Genomic DNA, 23,574 nt, shown 5'->3' on the forward strand with positions numbered 1-23,574 from the left:
AACCTATTATTTGTTTCTTTTATAATATGTGGGCTCTATACGTCCGCGTGAAGCATTATCGCCACAGACAGCTGCCTGAATCTATTCAAAGCTGTTACAAACTTTTTAGCAGTGTCTTTGTTAATTAAACTAGCTCTCATTGTCACTGTTAGCTTTCTGGTTTTAACTTGCTCCCTCTGCAGCAGGCAGGAAGAAATCAATAAAATAAACAAATTCAATAAATATAAAAATAGTGCTGATTTTATATCATCCATTTTTTTTTTTTTTTGTCCAGTAAATGTCTGCTGTCGATCATTCTGAAGACAGTTTGTCCAGAATGAAACTGAATAACTACATTTCTGCCGGTGAAAAGACAACATAAACTACTATGAATCTGCATGTGCATACACACTAGCTTTACCCAAATCTTACACACACTGCAGCAGAGTACAGTAAAGCCTACAGTTTAAGTGTTGAAGCAGCAAAACTACTTTGGCTTGTATAAGAAGCCAGCCTGATATTTAAAAAAGTACCTTCTTCTCATGCTGCAACTCTGGGACTTCCACATGGAGCCAGTGGATGGGGCATAATTAAAAAGGTAATGGCTCTGGCAGTGGCCTGGTTGGCATGGCTCAAGGGCTGCCCACCGCTATCATGGCAGCCAGAAATTAAAGGCGATGTATTTCAGCCCATCCACCCACAGGCCGTCTCTACCAGCTAAAAGCATATATCATCTCCAACCTCTCAAAGCGTCTGAGTGCACCAGCACGGAGTAGAAAGGTGGGAGTCACAGATAGGGCCTTATCTCACAGTTTAAAATTTAATTGTCATCCTCCCATGGCTAAGTTTTTCCTCTACCTTTGCTTCAATGTTCAATGAAGATTAAGTAGTCCCAACAAAAGCCTTATCAACATGACTGAGGATGAGAGGAGAGGCCTAATCAAGGGTAACCTACACACACACACACACACACACACACATGGCTTTTGATAGTTGTAGGAACACTCACTGACATAATTTAGTCTGTAGCCTCAAAGCCGCAAAGTTTCTGTCAATCTCATTTGAGACTGTGAGGACCATACAAAAAGTGTTGACACTCAAATTTTTCCACACAAACTAACATAAACATGTAAACAGTTATAAAGTAGTATGTAAGAAGTAAATAAGTAAGTAAGAAGTATGTATATGTGTGTCTTTGTGTGTGAGAGACAAAGCTCATGCAAACCATGTACAGTAAATACTAATACTCTTTGCCTTTCTTTCTTATGCAACATGCAACAATTACTCCATAATCGTTTGTGTGTGTGCGCACACACATGTTTGTGATGATATGATTTTAATCAAAATAGTGTCTTGTTGGCGATTCAGTTGAGGCATGACTGTGGGATTTAGATTAGCTCTATAATATTAATTTGGGTCTTCTCTCCTCTAATTGGCTGATTTCTAACTTGACTTTCTTTGGGTGTTCCAAATTATTTAATTTTAATCTGCAATTGTGTATTTGGTCTGTGGGGCAGTTTTATACATTTCCTTAAGTATATGTTTGAAGTATATTAATTTATTTTCTTTGTACGATCAGCCTACTGATGGCTTGCTTTCCAGTCAGTGACATCTCTATAAATTTCACATTGACAAATACAGCAAAAGAAGATTCCAAATGAAAATAGTACATTTGAAATAAGCTCTAGACCAATAACACAAATTTAGCCATGGACCTGTTCAGCAACTAACTGTACAATAACTACTGATGACCAACATTAGGTGGATATGTACATAGATGTATGTGAGTCCTACTGTATATGGTTCAAGCAGTGGTACTTCCATGATTTTTACTGCACATATATAAAAACCGCAAGTATCTTTTTTTGTGGCATATTTTGAACATAGTAAAATCACAAGAGTGTAAATGTAACCCTAACCAAAAAACCAACCATCAAAAGTAAATGCATAACCCTAATCCAGCCTTACACTAATCTTAACCTAAATCTTAACCACCAAACAGCTCTTTGATAATCTCAGAAAGTGACTTTTAAACATGTCCTTGCTACCATAGTGTGAAAAACCCAAACTGGTCCTCAAAAAAATAACAATATTATATGTATATACACACACATTCACACGGTTACATGCACATATCTAGATGGCCGAGAGGGATGGGGGAAGGGAGGTAGAGACAGAGACAGAAAAGCTGACTTAAACATTTTTCTCCATTTCACAAAAGTAGCTGTGCTGTTGTCAACATGATGAATGAAAGAATAAAGAGAGAAAGAGAGAGAGACACAGAAAGAAAAAAGAAGAAGGGAGCTGGGGCAGTTTTAAAAAAAGACAGGATGTGCTACTGTCTAAGCTGAAGATGTGACAGCAGCTGTTGAACATGTAGTATTTTTTTAAGTAATTAAACATGTTGATATTATTACTGGTGGGATAGATTCTAAATTAGAACATGTTACACACACACACAGACACACACAGACACACACGCACACACACACACACACACATACATTTATGACCCCATCCTGCTGCTGGTCATTAAACAGGTGAGAATTAACTCAAAGAAGCAGCCTCAGCAAGTTACTGCGATGGACTGAAAAGCTGCATGTTTTGCACACAGGCTGAAGTGTGTGTGTGTGTGTGTGTGTGTGTGTGTGTGTGTGTGAGAGAGAGAGAGAGAGAGAGAGAGAGAGAGAGAGAGAGAGACAATGAGTAGACAAATGTAGGGCTAGAAAGATTACACTCTGTCACATTTGTGATGTCTTAATTTTACTCGAAAAACATCTAAAATGTTAGTTTTAAGTGCATCCTCTTGATTTATCCATGAACAAATGCGTATTTCTATTTTGGGTCCTGTAAGGGTTTTTGTCTAAAGACCAAAGTTAGGAGACGGCAGGAGGAGGTATGATGGTGAAGGGATTTCATTACAATAGTGCAGTAAAGGAAACAACAGAAAAACAGTCTGAAAAACGAGGACAGGAAGGGCACATTATAACAAAGCAACTGACTAAACAAAAACAGTGAAAAGGGACCTAAGTGTTAAAGCTCAATCTAAAGAACACAATACAGGGCTGTACAGCCTAAAGAATAGAAAGCAAACCTTAATGTAGTAGTGGGGGAAAACTAAGGAAGCTGAACAAGAAAATAGACTAAAACGTGAAATTAGTAACAACAGTGCCAGGGACAACAGAGAAACAAAAATACCACAGGGACTAATCCCATTCCAGATAAGTCCGGGGGTATTTTTGTCACGTTTGATCATGACAATGATCAGACTCCGTGTTGGTCAGTTCAGGGGCAGAAACAGGCAGGTCCTCGACTGCCTTGGGGGCAGGAGCAGATGTGTGGTCAACTGACTCATGAGTGAGAAGGACGTCGGCTGACCCCTGGGAAGACGAAGAAACAGGTGAGGTGTTGGCTGAACCAGAGGTAGGTACAGCGGCAGGTGAGGGGTCAGTCAAACCAGATACAGGTGCAGGACCAGAAGAAAGCCCAGAAGGGACGTTGATCAACTCACGATCAGGTTTGATGCCAGCCGATTCAGGGACAGGTTCAGAAACAGGTAGAGCGCCAGCTGACCCAGGAAGTGGTAGGGTGATGGTCAGCTCAGGAAGTTGAATGCTGGCTGGTTTAACAGAAACTGCCAGCTCCTCAGCCAACTCAGAAGCGGGAGGATGCTGGCTGAATCAAGGACAGAAAAAAACCCAAATTGTTCAGGCACAGGAGAGATGTCGGCTGACTTAGGGGTTGGCTCAAAAGCTGAAAGGAAGTGGACCACTTAAGCCAAACCCTTACTATTGGCTGCTTCAGGGACTGGTTTGACGTTTGCTGAGTAAGGAACAGGTTCAGGAACAGATTCGGGAACAGGTAGGTCTTCAGCAAATCCAAGAATCGGTGCGATGTCAGTGGCCCCAAAAACCGGACACGGAAGAGACCGAACGTCGGCCGACATAGGAACTGGTAAGGAAACAGGAATGGTGTCAGCCAACTCAGGAACAGGGAGAGGACCAGGAGGAACACCAACAGGCGGGTTGACAGCTGACCCTGGGGCCGACCCTGGAGCAGCCTTGATGTCGGCCAACTCAGAGAAAGGTTCCAGAACAGACAGGTCGGTTGGTTCAGAGACAGACACAGAAGATGGCTCAGAAGCAGATGGGTCGTTGTCCAGCTTAAGAGCAGTTTCAGCGAGTGGTAGAGTGCATGCTGACTCTGGACCTAGAACAGATGAGACGAACTGCAGGTTAGCATTTTTGATTATATCAGGGTGGAGACCACGTCCTGGCCGGTGACTGGCAGACACAACGTTTCCTGAAGGGGAGGTGACTGGGCTGGGAGTATACGTCCACCTGTAGAAGGCCACATTCTTGGCAAATCCAGGTTCTTGACTCCAAAGTGTGACTAACAAGTCCAAAAACTTCAAGTCAGCAAAGAACACTTCTTTAGAGACATTGCAGTCTCTCCGAGGAAAAGGCAGGGTGTTGACTTCCTCAGGCAAAGGAGGCGTTTGGCATCGGTTGCCAGCCGAGCAGGTTCAGGAGCAGTTGGCTTGTTGGGCACCTCGGGAGCTGGCAGGAGCTCGACCGACTCAATAAAAGTCGAGGTGTCAGATGGCACAGGGGCAGGGTCTAGGGCAGCTAAAGAGTCTTGGACTGGATGGGGTTCCTCCTGAAAGTGCCCAAGGGGACACTGGTTTAGGAACAATAGCAAACCCCAGGGTGAGTTCAAGTACAAGAAAGACAGGCAAATCAGTGAGGACGGGCTGGTGATTAGCAGGAGACTTGTAGTTACTGGAGGTCGGAGGCTGAGGTTCGCTGATGGTCTGTGATTCGGTCTGTGGTTTTGGTTTGATTTTGACCCTTAAAATAATACGTGTCTATCCCTCAAACTTGTTTGAAAAATTAGGCTAAATATCAGTTTGAGCTCTGAAATCAGAACAAAATTTAAATGCCTCATTAAAGCTTCATGGTGGGTCGGGGGTCAGAGTGTCCTAGTTTGGCCAGATCATACTGTGATGGTTACTCATAAAACATCTGAAATGTTACCTTTAAGTGCATACTCTTGATTTACCCATGAACAAATGCATATTTGTATTTTGGGTCCTTTGAGGTTTTTTTGACCCAAGTTAGAAGACGGTGAGAGGAGGTATGATGGTGAAAGGATTTTATTACAATAATGCAGTAAAGGCGGCTGTAGCTCAGTTGGTAAGGCAGTCGTCCACGGAACACGAGGGAGGTGGTTAGACCCCCGGTCCCAGCTATATGTCAAATTGTCCCTGGGTAAGACACTGAACCCCCAACAGTCCATTTCCATTCCCAGCTGTGCAGTGCAAGTCCCAGCCTGGTAGAAATTGTGGTTGCATCAGGAAGGGCATCTGGCGTAAAACTGCCAAATCAACATGTGGATAATGATCTGCTGTGGGGACCCTGATCTCATGGGATAAGCCGAAAGGACACACAAAAAAAAAAGGAGCAGTAAAGGAAACAACAGAAATCACTCTGAAAATGGAGGACGGAAAGGACACACTAAACAAAAACAGTGGAAAGAGACCTAAGTTTTCAAGCTCAATCTAAAGAGCACAATACATGGCTGTGGAACCTAAAGAATGAAAAGCAAACTTAAGTACTCGAGGCGGGGAAACTAAGGAAGCTGAACATAAACAATAAAATGGCCGATTGCATGAACTAAAACCGGGGAAACTAATAACAACAGTGCCAGGAACAACAGAGAAACAAAAATACCACAGGAATGATCTGGAATCATTAATGACAATGATCCAGAGGTGTGCATGTACCCAGACTGATCACAAATAGAGATGACAATAAATCAAATAGTGCGCAAATATTGAGGCAGGTAGAGCAGGAATAAACAACTAACTAAAGTGAGTACTTAACAGAAGCTGACAGGCAGCGATTAACTAAAGACCAAACACTGAATACCTAAGTAACCAACTAAGGACCACACCACATAAGGATAAACTGACAAAACCTCAGACCAAAAAATGAAAGTCCAAAAGGAGAAATCTGATAGAACAGGGCAGGCCGTAATCCTGTAGCAAAGAGAAGGTCTGGCACGAGAATTTGGGGAGAACCAGGTTTAAATAGGCAAGTGAAGTAGCAGAAATGTCTGGTCAGGAAGTGGAACGGAGGGACTACAAAATAAAAGCTGGGAAATGGGAAGCAGGGCTGGGGAAAACAGAGTGAGGGAGGAAACAAGAGTGAAGGGCAGGGGTTGATGGAAATAGAGGAAGAAACAGAGAGGGAGGGGCAGAGAGGGGGAGTGCAGGTCTACGAACTGACAAAGGGTCGGGTGTTTGAGTGGGTCGATTGGTGCAAAGAAGGCCAAAAGATGAAGGTGAGTAGAGTCCAGTGTCAGATCCATAACAGGTCAGGCCTGCACACTTTCTGATCCCACAGCACATTTGACATTTACTGTTTTAATCTCAGTAATAAATCTTGGTGGTTGTGGTTACAATTTTTTTTTCAATTTTGGAAAAGTTTAAAGTATGCAGCTATGTCTTATGGCGATTCTTTATATTTACATTTACAAATTGAAGTCAAATGCTAATAATAATTTTTATTACAATAAGGATTATTATGGTATACATGCAAATAGACTCATGCTTTAACACAAATTTGTTCTATAGGTTACTGGCCAACAACAAATGAGTGGGTGGGCTCTGTCCCACAATCGACAAGAATTCACTGTTCTGACTTGTCGACATTTTTATAACAACCTTAGAACTGTAATACGCTTCAAAGTGTGAGAGAGGGGGAAAAGATAAATCCGAGTAAGTTTAATATCTGGTACCACCTGCTGGTCATAGTAAGAGAGGAGACACCAGCACATCTACTCATACTCATCTCCTCTGTTCTTCTTAAACACAGGGAAACACAAGAGAGACAAATATAAAACGGAACTAAAGCAAACAGTTCACCAAGTTCCTGTGTAATACAGAGCGGTGAGACAACACTGAGGCTGCTGCTGAAGGTGCAGAGGGAGGCTTTATTCATGGTGCTGTTTGAAATGCATTGCCTAAGAGTTCTCCAGCCTATTATAACCCGTAAAACACCATGAATATTCACTGTGAAATGCCCCTCTCTTCCGGATGGCCCAGAGGACTCGCTGGCTGATTGTGATCCATGGCAGCTGACAATCGGCCCATTGCAGAGGGCCATAACCTGGTGCTCGCGTGCTGATGGCACTGTGAGGCTGCAGACCCAAACACAGCAGTAATTGGACATTACTCCAGCGAAGAAAGGCTAAAAGCATCTCTGCCACTCTTTGTGCTGACATTCCTCTTTTACTCTCATCACACTCTTCTCCATTTCCCTTCACTCTGGCCAGTGCTCCGTTAATTGTAATGGCCTTTCTGGGAGTGTTAAAAGCAGCTCAGAGACACCGGACATCACTTTAACAAATACAAATAGAACCTTTGTCATTTACACCCCTAAGCTCTCTGTGTGTGTGTGTGTGTGTGATTGTGTGTATATGTGTTCGCAGTGAAAGCCAGTGATGACTTTTGAAGCTTTTGGCTTCTGATGAGTAAATGAACAAACATTCCAACCACAACTAGGGGATATGTGCAGTGAGTAATCATGCATGTGTGTGAGTGTGTGTCAGTTAAATCATCATCACAGGAATTGTTCCTCTTAAGCCCCAGATGCTAGTGTTTATCTGTGTTAATAATGTAAGGGTAAGTTTAACAGCTCACCCGTTTCTTTGTGCTATCACCATTAATGCCAAGCTTTAATTTTTAATGAGGAGGAAACAAACTCTTACAGCTCCACTAACATTAACAAACAACTACGGGGTCAAATTCTACCAATCAGCATGGCACATGCATAGTTTGAATTAGTTTATGTGTCCAGGGATCAATAATCAGTCAGTAGTCATCAGACTGAATGTCTCTCTGGTTGGATCAAACCACACTCTTGTCTTTAGTTTACCGGTGTATAATGTGAAACTGTCTCTGCCTGATGGCTAATATGTGACAAATGTACAATAACAGTGTAGGAGTGAGATTAATTTCCCAACTAGGGAGCAACAAGAAGTTGCCATTAACCTCTGGGCAGCAGAGGAACCTCCACTTAATTGTATCATTGTGAAAAGACAAGCTTCATGAAGCTTTACAGGATGCAAGAGGAGTCCGTGTGTTTAGGAATGTCCCCAGCAAGCTGAAAGCTTCAGATAGAAAGGCCACACTATTAATCATCAGAGGAGACAGTTTCACGTTATATACTGGTAACCTCAAGACAAGACTGAGGATTGATCCGACCAGAGACCACATTTGTTTATACTTTTATTTCCTGTGAAAAGCTTGTTTCTAGAGAGGTTTCCAGAAATTAATCCAACCTATTATTAACATCTACAAGATTCTTATTTTGAGTTTAGGCTGAGAACCACATATATGTTTTTACACTCTTTTACATCTCTTTCTCTCTACTGTTAACATGAATGCAGGCTTATAGCTACGATACGAACTGAAAAAAAAAGTACACGCCACCACTTCTCAGAGCTGACAGAGTGGGAAATGCTCTATAGCAGCATTTAAATCACAGTACAGAAAGATTTTTTGATGGGTATTAGTTAATTTAATCAGAGAAGGAAATTAGCTAATAAATCTGGCCCAACACATCTCTTGTATTTGCACGGGGTTATCGATTGTGTTCAAGGTCCTTGATAAATGAATTTATTAGCGGTAAAATTTATTACTTCAATGAAACTACTAAGTGAAGAAAGTCAAAATGAATGTAATAGATTAAATAGATTATGTGCATCTAAACCAAGGTAGTACAAAATAAATAAAGAAGAATAACCTACGTCGCCTGACAGCGGGGTTATATATAAGGCCAATATTGGCCGCTTCCATCGATGCACGTCAAACACAGCTTTTGCCAGCACTTCTACAATATCAGCAACACAAATCTCATCATGGCACTTCAGACAAGCCTAAAACTCTCTCCAATGATGATCGTCTCTTGGAACCACGCACAACTTTCCAATTAGCTGCCACGTCATAGTGATTGGGCTGCAGAGTCTTGATTGGGCCTGGAGGCCTGTTGACGAACACTAATAAAGGCTAAACCAGGCCAAGCTGTAATTGATAATATAAAAAGGGAGGAGGAACTGCGTGTGTGTGTGTGTGTTTACCATACTGTATATACTCCAGCTTATTATGTGTGTTACGAATTCTTGTCACTCCCTTGTGACTGGCGTTGATTAAACAGATTTTTACTCTAACATATCTCTGGAGTGTGCTGTGTGATGTTCATATCACATCTTTTCTAATGATACTTTAATGTGTTTATAATATCCAAAGTCCACAATACATCTTCCTAAACTTAATCCTTTTTGTGTGTGCAGTATTTCCTGATAAAGTAGTACAGAATATACTCTACCCAATGGAGAAATACATACACTAGACTAGAGATTTAACAGAAGAGCTTGGTGCAGACGCTGCAATGGAACCACATGGACTGTGTATATTTCCACAGATCTAAGCTCGTTGTGATTGATCTTTCCTCGTGCTATTAGATTGGTATTGATGTGCCGGTAGGACATGTGGCCACACCTACAGCCAGGGTCATGCTTCAGAAGCTCAAATTTAATCGAAATAATAATACATTTTTTATGATCAAGCTGCACAGAGGTTTGGAAGCGAGCTGTGAGTTGCAGGGAGTGTGCAGGGTAACATTAGGGCTGAGCATTTATAGCCAACATTTACGAGTCTGCACTAAAACACACCATGCATGCAGTGAAAACTGGGAAACATAACGGCAAAACGCTTTGTGTTTAATATCCAAAAGGCATCACACAAGTTCATTCAACGCAAAGTTTGGACTTAGGCAAACAGTCTACACTCGAGTATCCAGCGATGTCTGCTTTTAAAATGGCTGTGCATGAATAACAAATGCTGCTAAATGATCCACATCAGAAAACAATCCACAATTCTTCATCAGCAAACTCACAACATTTTGTAGTTTGTAACATGTAGTGGCTGCTTCTGAACAAAAAGCCAGTGTGACTAGCTGTAAATAATATCTCACCAATGCTAGTGCTGAATAATAGATACCAGGGTCTTAACTGTTGATGTTGTCATGCCAGCAGGCCTGGCGAGGCCGAAGGACCCTTTTCCTCTTGTTTCATTGTTAAGGAGGAAGGAAGAGAGGGAACGATATAGAGGGGAGCAAGAAGCACGTTGAAGAAGAGAAAATGAGATAAAGAAGAAAGGTGGATAGATAGATAGATAAAGAGAAAGAGCGAGAGAGTGTGCGTCAGTGAGGCAGAGGCAGGCAGAATTAAAGAGGCTTTTTTGTGGCGTTTAATATCCATTCATTGGCTGGACTGCTGACACAGTGAGAGCACTGCGCTCAGGATTTATAGCTACTTCTAATGGGCATGCCCAGAACCAAAGCACTGCAGTCAGCACATTCTCCCTCTGCGCACACTCACAAAGAGAAGCGCTGCATGCACACACACACACACACACACAAAAGTGGGTAGCTGATGTCTGAGTGCATGTATCAGTAAAGCTACTGGATCTGGTAGTATAAAGACATACTACTGTCATGCTATTTTACACAACAAAACAAACACATGACGCACGCACACACACACACTGACCTGCCCAACTGGGGTTCTCCATGTACAACCAAATGCTCAGAGAGAAGGGATCTTGGTGTTGCCCTGTTAGACATGCAGAGAACAGAGAGGAGAACAGAGTGAGCCATCAAAGGTGCATTTTAACAGCAAACACAAGTAGTTTGAAACAAGTGATGAGCCACAAAGTCCAACCACCAAATATTTTCTGTATGGATGAGCACACATGTCGGTTAAACTACAAGAAGACAAAATGTTGTTTTTCATGTTGGCACATGAGAATTTCATAATCAACCTTTTTAAAAGCACATGAACACATTTAAGGACATTTTTCTTCGACTTGAACTGGGCAATTATACGTGAACAGACAGTTTCATATGCTATTATCAGTAGCTAACAAAAATCCACTTTAATGTACAACAGTCACGCAGTAAAAAGGTAATGCTCTGTTCACTTGATACAGCTTGATTTAACACTGTGGGCATAAAGGCCACATATTGTTGGGCTTTTGAAATTTATTGCAAGACAAGTGCAATTTGTAGTTCACCATGTTTATATGACATAGACATATTAAACTTTTCTCCCATCTTAAATGACATTACAGCCTTACCAGTGACATCTATCACTACTATCACGACCTAGTAGGCAGTGATAGTACTGATAGTAGTAGGACTACTACTCATTTGCTTGTTTATTGCTTTTCAAGTGGAGAATTTCCTCATGTGTTTTTATTACAGCTACTGTTATAGTATTTCATAGTATTAATTGAAACTAGACAATTTATTTAATCTATTTCTTCGTACATATCTCATCTTATGTTATCTGCATGTGAAAAGAAACAGATTAATAAGTTTCCTTTTTATACCTCAGCAGTTAAAACAGACTTGTACCAGACCAAGTGCTGCTGATGCCTTAATCAGAGTAGCAGCTTATAGCATTTACTAAAATCCTCCTATAAGGAGATGCTGCAGGTTATTGCTGCCAAAGTGAAATCAGTTAACAATTTATTAATAAAGATGTGTTAATAAAACCAAACACTAGCCCAACAGTGACCACAGTGATAGACGGAACTCAGCCTTAGTCCTCGTACAGGGCGCAACACTCATGTAATGCAGTTGATCAGAAATCACATTGAGATATGACGCTGCTGCATGATGCACATTCAAACCGATAGAAATGAAATGAGAAATGAAGTTTTAGGAGAGCTCCCATAGCCAAACAACAGCTGTGACAATAGTGTTTGCTGGTGATTGGTGGACAGGGGGTGGGGCTAGCTGCTGTATTATGGTAATTAGTGGGGTGTAATGCTGGAGCAAGGCCTATTCTGTTTAAAAATGCATGTGGGGAACAGAATGGCAGCAACTGTGTGTATGTGAGCATCTCTTAAATGGTTGGCATTAATCTGATCTATACCCCTAATCCTCCACTAGATGTATGTGTTTGTGAGAGAGATGGATTAAATGGAGAGAGAAAAATGGAGGTTTGGTTTAATTTAAATATATATATATATATATTTGGTGTAAAAAAAAAAAAAAAAATGAAAGGATGAAAAAAAGTTCTGTGGTTGATAACAGAGGAGAAACAGAACATAGTGTAAAATAAGAAAGAAGAAAAGTCACACATTTAAAGGAGAACAAATGAGAATCAATAAAATTAAAACACAGCAAGGAAACGACAGGAAAGTTAAAAAAAAAGAAAAAAGTGTGGAAAGAAAAGAATGAAAGTATCAGGGATCCAGAAATGGAGTCAGGTGTCCCCATATCCATAGGTCTACGCTTTTTCACAGAAAACTTGCTAACACACACCCATTTCAGAACAACATAGTGTAAAACCTAAAACTAAAACCTAAATAAAACAGAATGCAATAATTTGAAAATCTCATCAAGCCATATTTTATTTACAATAGAACATAAACAACATATCAGATATTGAAACTAAGACATTTTATCATTTTATGGAAAATATTAGCTCATTTTAAATTCGATGGGGGCAATACATCTTCAAAAAGTTGGAAGAGGGGAAACAAAAGGCTGGAAAACTAATTGCCACAAATCAAACACAAATTGAGGAGCATATATACCACCAGTAAGACTTTTGGGTGTAGTCATATTTTGAAGTTGCTAAATTGTTGTACACTTTGCAATATAGCATCAGCCAGACCAAACCCTAACTGAACATCAACTATCTTTACAGTTAATCGTGTTAAGGGTCACGGGGGGTGCTGGTGTTAATCCCAGTGGTAGATAGTTTGGTAGTAATAGTTCCTACTGTGGCTGCAGTGTGTAAAAACGTCATCAGCATTGCTTTTTCTGTCGTTGCTGCTGTTTCCTGCAATGAACAGCAGCATAATTAATAATCTTTAGATTGTAGATTGTGAGGAATTGTAGCAGAGCTCACTCTAACTGGCATGCTCATAGGACATCACGCCAGGCAGTAGGAGGATGTGTTGACACGACACACCAGCATTTACACCTTTACCTTTGAAATAGTGATTTGGCTTGAAGAAAGCGATTGCATTATACAGTATGTCTATGAATCTGTGCGTGTGTGTGTGTGTGTACGTCGACCAGGGGCCCCTGGCAGGTGACTGGGCCTGATTCCATTAAGCAGCCAGTAATTTGGCACACGCTTAATCAAATCAACTTTAATACCTCCAATCAAATTACAGCAGCCTCCTGTGTATCATCACACTGAGCCAGAGAAGAAGAGATGGGGGGAAGGAGGGAAACATAAAAATGGAGACAGGGAGGTTGTACAGAAAATGTGTTGGAACGGTGGTAACTCTGTGGTCCCCAAATAAAAGGAAATGGTTAAATAAAGAGTGAAAGGGAGTGGAGACAATTTGAGCGTGACAGGAAGAGAACGAAATAGCAGGAGAAGACAAGAAAAAAAAGCAGGAAAGTGACGAGATAAAAAAGATGAATAGCAGAGATGAAAAAGAAGTAAGGTGGTAAAAGGCAACAAGGAACCAGCTGAGCAAGAATGAAGCAGTAGACATTTGTGTGTGACAGTGTGTTGTTGGGAAGTTGTGTGGACACACTTTATTACTAGTATTGTTACCATTGAGAGCGTTTGGTGTGTCCTCACAGCTGTTTGCAATATGTCAGTGAGTGTCCTCGCAACTACAGGAAGCCGAGCATGTTTGTGTGTGTGTGTCTGAGAGAGGGGTGGCGGTGGGCCGGGGTGGGGATTGCTGGGCCAGTGTAAGCGAGAAAGATCCACTCCAGCCATAAAGGAAATTGATTCTGCTTCTCAGGAAAGAGGACCGGGGAGTCAAATAATCACCTCCTCTTTTTACTGACATTTATACCGAGTGTGTTTGTGTGAGACAAATTATGAAAAATTAAAGTGGCCTCTTCTATTAAACATTAGCGTTGCTCATTTCTAGTTTGCCAGATATCATTTAGCTGGTATGATTATGCATGCTACGCTGAGAGGCCCCTGCAATTATGGTGATGGGTAAACACTGGCATGTTCCTGCTACAGTATGTGTGTGTTTAAAAAAGGAATATTAATATAAATGATCATTCCACAGACATGTGAAATTTGTTTGTGAAATCATGCAAATAAAAACAGATCATCATGTGTCGACATGCAAATGGAGTGTAGGACATCAATATTAATTTCAGCTGATGCCTACTTTCTGTTTGAAAATACATGTAGCATGCAGTATTTCATGGTCAAAGATCTGTTATGTGCATTCGTACAGTTTTAGTACAGTAAGGTTGTAAACAGAGGGGCTGGTGACTTTTTGTGATCAGATTTACTGATGATTCTTATCGATTTTGTAACTTGAACACAAATTTGTTATTTACATTTGACACAATTTCCAAATAATTCAAGTATAATTACAAACTACAGATGATTTATGTTAAACCATTTATAAACTAACTTTGAATATTGCCGGTGTTCCCAGAACTGTACAAATCCATATGTTTTTTATTCTGAAGGCGTCAAAAAGCACGGCTGTGTGTTCAAGGTACTCGTTTGCATTGGTGATCAACCTATGGAGCTGTGGAAGTGCAGTGGAAACTCTGAACTTCCTGACACAAATTTGACACCTAAAGCAATAACATGGTATATAGGGAGGTGGACGGGGAGGTGAATGATACAACACAGAGGACTTTTCCACAGGAGACCAGGATTCAACTCTAGTGTGGATGTTATTCGCTGTATGCAGCATTTTGTTTTTATCTAATTTGTCTTGTTAATTAACTTTACCCCAGAGTTGTTTTCCAAAACCCTAACGGAGTTTGGTGTGAATTCTACTCTCCTATGGTGTCAAAGGGTGGAGCTGCTACAGCATTCAACAGTGACGCAAAGTCTAACAATGTGGTGAGCAGCGTGGACGAGTTTACAGCAGAAGGCTGCTATAAAAAAATAATTCAAATGTTACAATTCCTCATCAAAGGCCTGACCTCCTGACCTCTGCTGTCTTTAAAAACACCTTACTTTTTATTATTGGTGTGGAATGGAGGAGACTGATATGGAAGTGGTTGGATCAGGTTCCACGATTGGGTGACGAAGAGTTTTAAAATGCCAGGCTGGTGTGGACAAGGATGATATTTGTGGCATGAATTCGGCTAACGCCATCTGATACGCTACTTCACACTACTTTTCAATACTGTGTATGTACACAGTTTTCCTCTCCTCCCTACCATCCTAACCAGGTCTTTGCAGCAGTTTTCCCAGCAGGTGTTTGTGAACTACAGCCCTGCAAACTCTCCTGATGGGGCAAGATGAATGGTTGCAGCCTCGACGTTTCTCAGCACCACCTTTACAAAACCCCATGTAGCAAATGTTAATGAGAGCTCCCAAATGCCAGGGCACATAGAATATAGGCCTGTTTAAACACACAGTCACTGAAGAATAACAGCAGTGGAGCCATCACACTATCATCAGCATTAGTAGAAAAACAAAGACATGTGAATGCGAGGAAATAAAGAAAGCAGTGCTGAGGTTACAAAGAGGAAAAATAGGGAATTACAGGAAGCAGCGCGAGTGAATTATAGTTGTCTATTTAGTTAAGAAAAAAAAACGAAACAATGAAGGAAAAAAAACAGTAGATTAATTCAGGAGTGTTCATGTGCAAGTGTGGGCATTGCGTTAATGGAGATGGAAAAGCAAATAAAATCCCAAAGTGTCAGACTGCTGTTGGGAAGGATGTAAAAAAGAAAAACAAGCAACTGCAAAGCTCCAAAATAAGAGACAATGCAGAACTAAACAAATGCAAACACATATTGTCACAAACCCTCCATAAATAATTACAAGAGCACAATGCTTTACTTCCAATTTGTGTTGATTTAAGAAAATGTAAGAAGTAAGTAAACATAACAAGGATGTAAAGTTACATCATAAAAATTCACAAAATCACTCCCAGATGAAGGGAAAAAGTTTGTGCAGGGATGAATAGTTGTTGTTTTGTAGCCAGAGAATCACTGTTTGCTTTGTGGCTTAGAGGATAATGGTCTGCACTGCACTCACATAGCGTTTTCCTACCTACTGGCACTCAGAGCGCTTTACACTGCTTCTTATTCACCCATTCACATTCTCGTTCAACGGAAAAAACTAAGTTGGGGTTCAGTGTCTTGCTCAAGGACACTTTGACATGTAGCCAGAGGAGCCGGGGATTGAACCAGCGACGATTAGTGGACGACCGCTCTATCTGTCTGCACCACAGTCACCCCTGGGTAGAGATGCTGGGAAAGTTTCGGATGAGACTGGTTGGGGATGGGAGCAGGGAGGACATGAAGATAATGATGAGAGTTGAGCTGAGAGGGTGTCAGCTGTTAATGCTGGAAACCCAGCTTCCTCACCAGCAGTAATCTGGGAGATTTCATCTAGTTTAATTGGGAGCTTCTTCACTAGCAGTGGGCCTTTTTATTTTCACGTCTACATGCCGCTGGGTGGTCGGCTACTGATGAGAAGCCTATCTGACTTCTTCTTTATTTTCTCACTGTACAGACAACATGATGCTTCACCAGACCATTTTGCACTAAACCCTCGCTTTTTCTATCATTATATTAGGATAAGACCCCTGTTCTCAAGGTGGTTATTTTCAAGCATTTGTCAAATATGAATGCAATAACAGAACCTGACTGGCTTCCACTTTCAGGCCCTTATCCCAGCACAGTATAAATTACTCCTCTTGCTGATCTAGGTATTTCCATGTGGTTTACCAGATGGCAAACGAGTTTCAACTGCAGGGCCACAATGAGAGATCAGGGGCTTGTCTCTTACTTAAGTGACATTTGATGGGACGGGGTGCAGTTTGAACCTTGGGATGTCATTGTACTTCTCCATAGTGAGCACATAAAAAGGGAAGGTATTAAAGCTGCTCTCATTCCCGAGGCGTCAAAAAGCACCACTTTTTCTTTTGTGCTCCATGGTGACGCTTAGGGAACCCGTTTGCGACAGTGATCCAAGTACTGAACTTTCAGTAGAGTGCAATGGAAAACCCCCCGCACTTCCGTTTTTGATGCCTAAGGCAATGACAAGATGGTGCAACCAGACACAGGACCATTCCACAGAAGAGCATGGTTCGAGGTTGTGCCCTTTAGTGATCATTACACAACGATGCACGTTGTTACGAAGTATGTGTGTGACATTATCACTGTTTGTAGCATTTAGTTTTTATGTTTTTATGAGAAAAAAAAATCCTTTCTGCTCTTTCTCGCACTTGCATCTCGTGTAATGTAAACACTTTTCTGATGGGACTTTGCTTTGATGTTTTCTCCTTGACTTAGATTTTTGCTGCCTTGTACCTCACTTGTAAGTCGCTTTGCATAAAAGCGTCTGCTAGATGACTAAAATGGAAATGTAATTTATCTTCTAACTTAACCTTACCCTCAAGTTGTTTCCCCTAACCCTAATGCAGCTTTAACGTGTATATAAAGACGTCCCCGTGGCGTGAAGTGGTGGTAAAATTGTGACACCAAAGAGTAACTGTGGTGTCAATATCTGTAGTCAATATCAAAGGCTTTAGGAAGCATCCTTATCTGGCAGTGTGGGAGGAGAATGTGTTGAAACACTACATCACTGAAAAGAGTGACAAAAAAGACAATACTACATATGATATTATTTTAGTGTGAAGACTGCAGAAAAAACAGGCTGAACTGAATTTGAGGAGCAAGCATTTGTAAACACCCACTTATATTAAAAAAAGATTCAAATTATTTTTTATTGAGGTTTTTTTAATTGATCCCGATGAAGAAATTAATTTAATAGGTGCATTTGATTGGCACATCATAATTACGTGTACGTGAGCACGTGAAAATGTGTAAATCCAGCAATTTCTCCGAAATGTAACCTTTTGTCCTACAAAGTGTAACAACAAACCCCATTTACAGAAACGCTGGGACTTGTTAAGAATGCAATAAAAAAAGTCAAAGAGCAACTTTTCCTAAAGCTCAGTCTTGACTCTTGACTCTCTAATAGTCAAGTACATGAAGTACATGTCAATCACTTATCAGTCACTAGTCATAGGACATAGAATTATACTAAACTATAATGCATTGCTCTGCTTGTTTATTAGGCTTAAAATGAAACAATTGCATTTTTGAAATGTGTTTATTGCAATTAGAAGTGTTAGTACTTCAGTGAGCTAAGTTTAAAACATATGGTTTGTGACCTTTCACATAACTAAATTATTTTTAGTCACCTTTCTCCTGCCATATAAAAAAAAAAACATGCTGATGTGGATTTTATGCATCTAAAATGTGAACAGTGCAACCATAAAATGAAAGACACCCAGTGTGGAAGGAAGGAGAGCACAACTTTGCCATCTGTAGTCCATTATTCCAACAAGTTTAACTGTACGATACGTATTATTAGATTGTTTTTGATGGACACTGGAGACATTTAGGTTTGAGTTAAACACTTTTTAAATCTTGATACATTAAACAGAGATGTAGCACATTTTCATATCCGATGAGCAAGAGAAGAGAGAATCTGACCCTCCATAAAACCCCTAATCAGTAGTAGGAATCAGAAAGCCAGGAATCTGTAGAAAAGTACAAAAATGATCCACAAAAGTTCTCAAAGTTTTATGGACTGATAATTAACCTCTGCCAAAGATATGGAAAGATCAAAGAATAAAGCAGCTGCTCATAATCCAAACCATACAAGCTCGTCTGTGAAGCTCAGTTGAGGTAGAATCATGTCTTGGGCTGGATGGTTGCTTGTGGAACAAGCTCACTGATCTTAATAATGATTTAAGTCATGATGACAGCAGCCGAATGAATTCACAGGTAAACACAAACACTTTGTCTGCAAATTTAAATGGTCCACACTTATATAGCAATTTTCTACCTATTAGTACTCAAAGCACTTTACACTGCTTCTTATTCAGCCATTCACACACACTCACACACACATACAGTATATCGAGGGAGGAGCTGCTATGCAGCTGGCCAACGGAACTAAGTTGGGGTTCAGTGTCCTGCTCAAGGACACTTCGACGTGTGACCAGCGTAGCAAGGTATTGAACGAACAACTGTGAAATTGGTGGACAACCCCTCTACCTTCCTGCACCACAGTCGCCCCTAATTTACAGAGAAATGCAACAAAAATAATTGTGAAGAGCTTAATTATGCAATAAGACAATGATCCAAAACACACTGCCAACCCAACAAAGGGCTTCATCAGAGGGAACCATGGACTGTTACAGATTGGCCAAGTCAAGGGTTCTGTATATTTATTGGCATCTGGTTTGTGATCTTGTCTTTAAATGACCAATGTGAGAGTCCAGGAGAATCAAGTGTGATAAACACCCACTAAGAATAAAAAGAGCCTAACAGAAATGTGTAAGACTAATTAAAGGAACATTATTCTGACATAAACACATGCCCTGAGATAAAGCACAAAGCCATTTAATCTGTCTATTTTTGTTAATGCCACAGCTTCTGCACATTGCATTTTCTGTTGTAATAGAATATTACAGTACAAATTTCCCTTTCACTTCAGGTTATCTATCTGTAATGTGCGTTTGCTTGTGTTTGGCTGCTATTCACAATATCTTAACAAATGATGTGTTGTCTTGCACCAAAAGTTTAGCCTGGTTCCTACACTTTGCAAATCTACCCGGTGTTGGCGTCATACCCCCCCACACAGACCCGTCAGACAGGCTCCATTCAAATAAATGAGAGTGCTGCACTTTTCACACATGAATGATGCCTACAGACTCTTCTAATGGAACTCGTACACTATGATATGTATTGTGCCTACACCAGCCATGTAACGGTCCATGCACACGTGTGCTGTCTGAGGTGTAGTTTTAGGTCTCCTCTGTTGTTTTCCATGAATGTGGTTTGGATTTGTGTTGTGATTATATGAGCATACTGTGGCTTACTGAGGCAGTGGAGGCACTGAGAGAGGACTGCAGCAGCTGCTGTTGCACTGCTGACGCACTGCTCTTTCGCTGCATGGTGGGAGAGCCAATGTGTGAGCTTTTCAAAACTCTTAAACCTCCAAAGATTTTTAAGTAGATATGAAATATGTACTGTTTAGAGTGGCTGCTCAGATAATCAGTATGTTTATTGTCTCAAAATATATAACAATGGTTTAGTGGGTGGTGTAAAGGGAATCTGCCCTGCATGTGTGACTTGAGAAGAGACCTGTCAATTTTCTTTCCTTGGCTTTGGAAAATTGCTCAGAGCATTTTTTTTTTGAAGATACAACACACCTGGAAGCCCAATAGATCATCAGTCAAATGGAAGAGTATCCTCGAACCATATTTGAAGGTTTCCGAGGAATAGAAACAAGATCTTAGAAGAGGAAACATCTCTGTGATCTGGAGTATCTTCATTTTCAGAGTTCTTATCCTGTGGCTGATTTTCAGTCCCACACATCTCCATCTTTATGGTTGACTGTCCTTACTTATTGAAGCCCCGCAGTATGCAGAATGGCCGTTTCACTTGTCGCCCTCTTTTATTATGCCAGGTCCACATAAAAGCTTGATTGTAGCTATATACTGCAGTATGCTTGGCTGTGTGTTATGCACAGTGATCTTTATGTTTCTCTGCACAGAAGGAAGACCCCAACCTCAGCAAAACACTGGCTACATAAGCATCCGTGCCTATTCTCTGTGTGTGTGTGTGTGTCTGTACAGTATGTCTTTATGTGACGAACTTTCCTATACCACCACCACCACCACCACCAGTCCATCTGCATACGTTCTCCCAGGGGATGTGTACAATAGGAACACTTAAATGAGGCATGCATAAATGGATGAAACCACTCTTGCATTATACACTATGCTCTGTGTGCATTTCCTGGTTGCATGTGTTATTCTCTCTTCTACATGCCTGGTGGTGGCAGTTTGGTAATTGAAAGTGAAATGGAGCCAAAGTAAAAAAAGAGAGAGTGGGGATATGAAGATGGAGAGGGATGAAGAGGGAGGGTGAAGTTGTGGGAGTCAAAGACAATTAATCCCTGGAATAATTCAGGGATCAGATGTGCTCTAAACACCTGAAGGGGAACAACGGAGGAGGCAGGAAATGGGTGAGAAGTGAAAGGGGTAAGATGAAAGAGATAATGTAATGAGTCCCACTGTGGATATATGGAGGAAAGCATGTGCTACATTCTTGTTCAGAGAGGTGTGTATTTGAGAGAGAGCAAGGAAGAGAGAGGAAAGTGAAGGCATGCATGCATCCTGGGATCTCTATTGAATGCGATGCCATCTCTAGGAGGGTGAACTCTATTTCACGGGTTAGTGCTACCGCGAACAACAACAGCAGAGTCTCCTGCTTCATGATGCATGGTACCACTCGCTCTCCATCTCCCAGATACTGTTTGTCCATTTTCTGTTTTTTACCCAACAGCATTATCTCCTGTTAAGCCCCAGATTCAGGCTATGAAGGGAGTTTCTTCAAACAACAACACCAGAGAGATGACAACCAGAGTACTAGCAGTGGTATTAGAGACCATGGCAGTCAGTATCTACTACTACCTGTTCGGACTGCCTAAAGACGTGCATGGCGCAAAGATGTTCCATTACAAAAACTAACCATGGGTTGGTAAGTGGATTAGCTAAAGTCTAATACCACTTTTTAATGAAAAGGACAAACTACTTTTAATGTAAAGTACGTGTCTTTACTCAAACCAAAAAACAGGGTTTTGGAAGGTAAGAAGGTGGAGTTTGTGGAGCACAGGCACCTAAATCTAATGGTCTCTTGTAGAACGACACTGGGCTTTGGAGGAAGACTTGGTCCATAGAGGTGGACACACAGACACCTTCAATGGTTTCCATATGACTTCCAGCAGTGCTAAAACTGCTGAGCTGTGAATAATCTAAGCTAGCATTATCAGCGTGTGTCAGTGGCAGGAGGGAAACAATGCAAGACTAATGGGCGGCTGGTAGAATAAGTGAGTGTGTGTGCACATTTGTATGCGTGTGTGACTGTGTGTGTGCTTGCATCTTTTTGTGCACAACAGTTGTTACCTTAATGCCAACTCAGGCTAATGTATTCAGTATACCTTGGTTTAATGCACCTTAGGAGGGACTTGAGGTGGAGCTTCTGCTAACTCAGGCTAAGGTGCTCGCTGGCTAGCATATGGCAGGTCATAAAGGGAGCATGCTGTTTGCTAGATGTAAAGCACACAGAGACAAATCCCTGTAAGTAACCACTTGACAACTTGCCTTATGTCCAAACACTCTAGCCACAGTATCACATCAACATCTGGATTAATCATCATCATGATGGGCCCATGTGTCCAATAAAGGGACACAGACACAGCACAGAGAGGGGGAGGGATACAGGCTAAGGCTGTACCAAGTTAGCATGAAAGAATATTTACAATTGCAATAAATTGGTTATGCACTGGTTTAATATGAATGTAAATATTATTATTATTAAAAGCCAAACGCAGACCACAAGTACTTGTTTAACATTTTTGTTCTTTAGAGCATGTACTATAAAATTATCAATTTAAAGTAAAACAATGGCCACAGTAACATATATAATTGCTGCTTTAAGTAGTGGGGTCTGTAGGTAGTAGGACTATTTTACATAAAAGTCATTTGGCAGATGCTTTTACCAAAAGCAACTGAGCCAAGGAGTCAAGGAGAAAACATCAAGGCAAAGTCCTATCAGAAGAAGTGTTTCCATTTCATGAGATGTAAGTGCAAGAAAGAGCACTTTTTAAGAATTTAGTGCATAGGAAGGTGTGGAGAACTTCTGTTCTCAGCAGTTTTTTGAGTATCGGGAGTGAGTTTGCTGAGCGTGCAGAGTTTGGTAGCTCGTTCCACCATCGTAGGATCACAGAGCTGAAGACTTTTGCTTGGTGTCTTCTGCGTGGTGCTGGGACGTGAGATGATGTTCGTTGGCAGACGGAATGATTGTAGACCTGAATGAGGGACTTGAAGTAAGCAGGAGCTGTAGACAATTGACCTTTGAACCTGATGCGGGCAGCTACAGGAAGCCAGTGTAGAAATTTGAAGAGTGGTGTGACATGAGTCCTTTTTGGCTGATTAAAAAAAGAGATGTGCTGCCGCATTTTCTATCATCTGCAATTGTTTGATTGTACATATCAGTAACCCCATTAACAGGGCATTGCAGTAATCAAGACGAGTTCCTAAATAACTAAGTGACTCACCCCAACCCTTACACTAACCCAACCCTGACATAAAATCATGTCTACCCTTACAACTACAACCAAATGTTCACCCTTTAACAGTCCTTTGAATTTGAGGAAAAGCCAAAATGTCCAAAAGTATTGAACTGAAATTACTTCAGTCAACTTTGGCACATGTACAGAAACACAAACATCCACACACACTTGTTTGTTTTATTGCTTTTTTTCAAATTGCCACGATTCTTACTTGATAATTTAATTTTGCATCATATGCACACACAAACACACTCAGTGACATAGAATCGATGTACAGGATATTTGGATCCTTACAACCATACAATAGGTTTGTTTTCTGTCCTGTTTTATCTTTGGGTTTCTTGTTTGCAGCTCCTTCTTAATCCGCTTTGAGCAGCTGATTGGCACATGTGT

General features: G+C 41.0%; 1 protein-coding gene across 10 annotated transcripts in view; it reads right to left on the reverse strand.

Moving 5' to 3' along the window:
- The window catches only part of rbfox3a (RNA binding fox-1 homolog 3a), a 541,420-nt gene that overhangs the window by 285,811 nt on the left and 232,035 nt on the right, over positions 1-23,574 (reverse strand). For 8 of the 10 annotated variants that reach the window (XM_067510823.1, XM_067510831.1, XM_067510821.1 and 5 more), the window contains one exon: positions 10,597-10,659. The exons of the other annotated variants lie outside the window; for them this stretch is intronic. In XM_067510823.1, the coding sequence (XP_067366924.1) occupies positions 10,597-10,618 (22 nt within the window). In that variant the 5' untranslated portion in view covers positions 10,619-10,659. The remainder of the gene's footprint in view (positions 1-10,596; positions 10,660-23,574) is intronic. 10 annotated transcript variants of the gene reach the window in all.

Source organism: Channa argus, chromosome 7, assembly GCF_033026475.1.
Source record: "Channa argus isolate prfri chromosome 7, Channa argus male v1.0, whole genome shotgun sequence".
Lineage (NCBI taxonomy): Eukaryota > Metazoa > Chordata > Actinopteri > Anabantiformes > Channidae > Channa > Channa argus.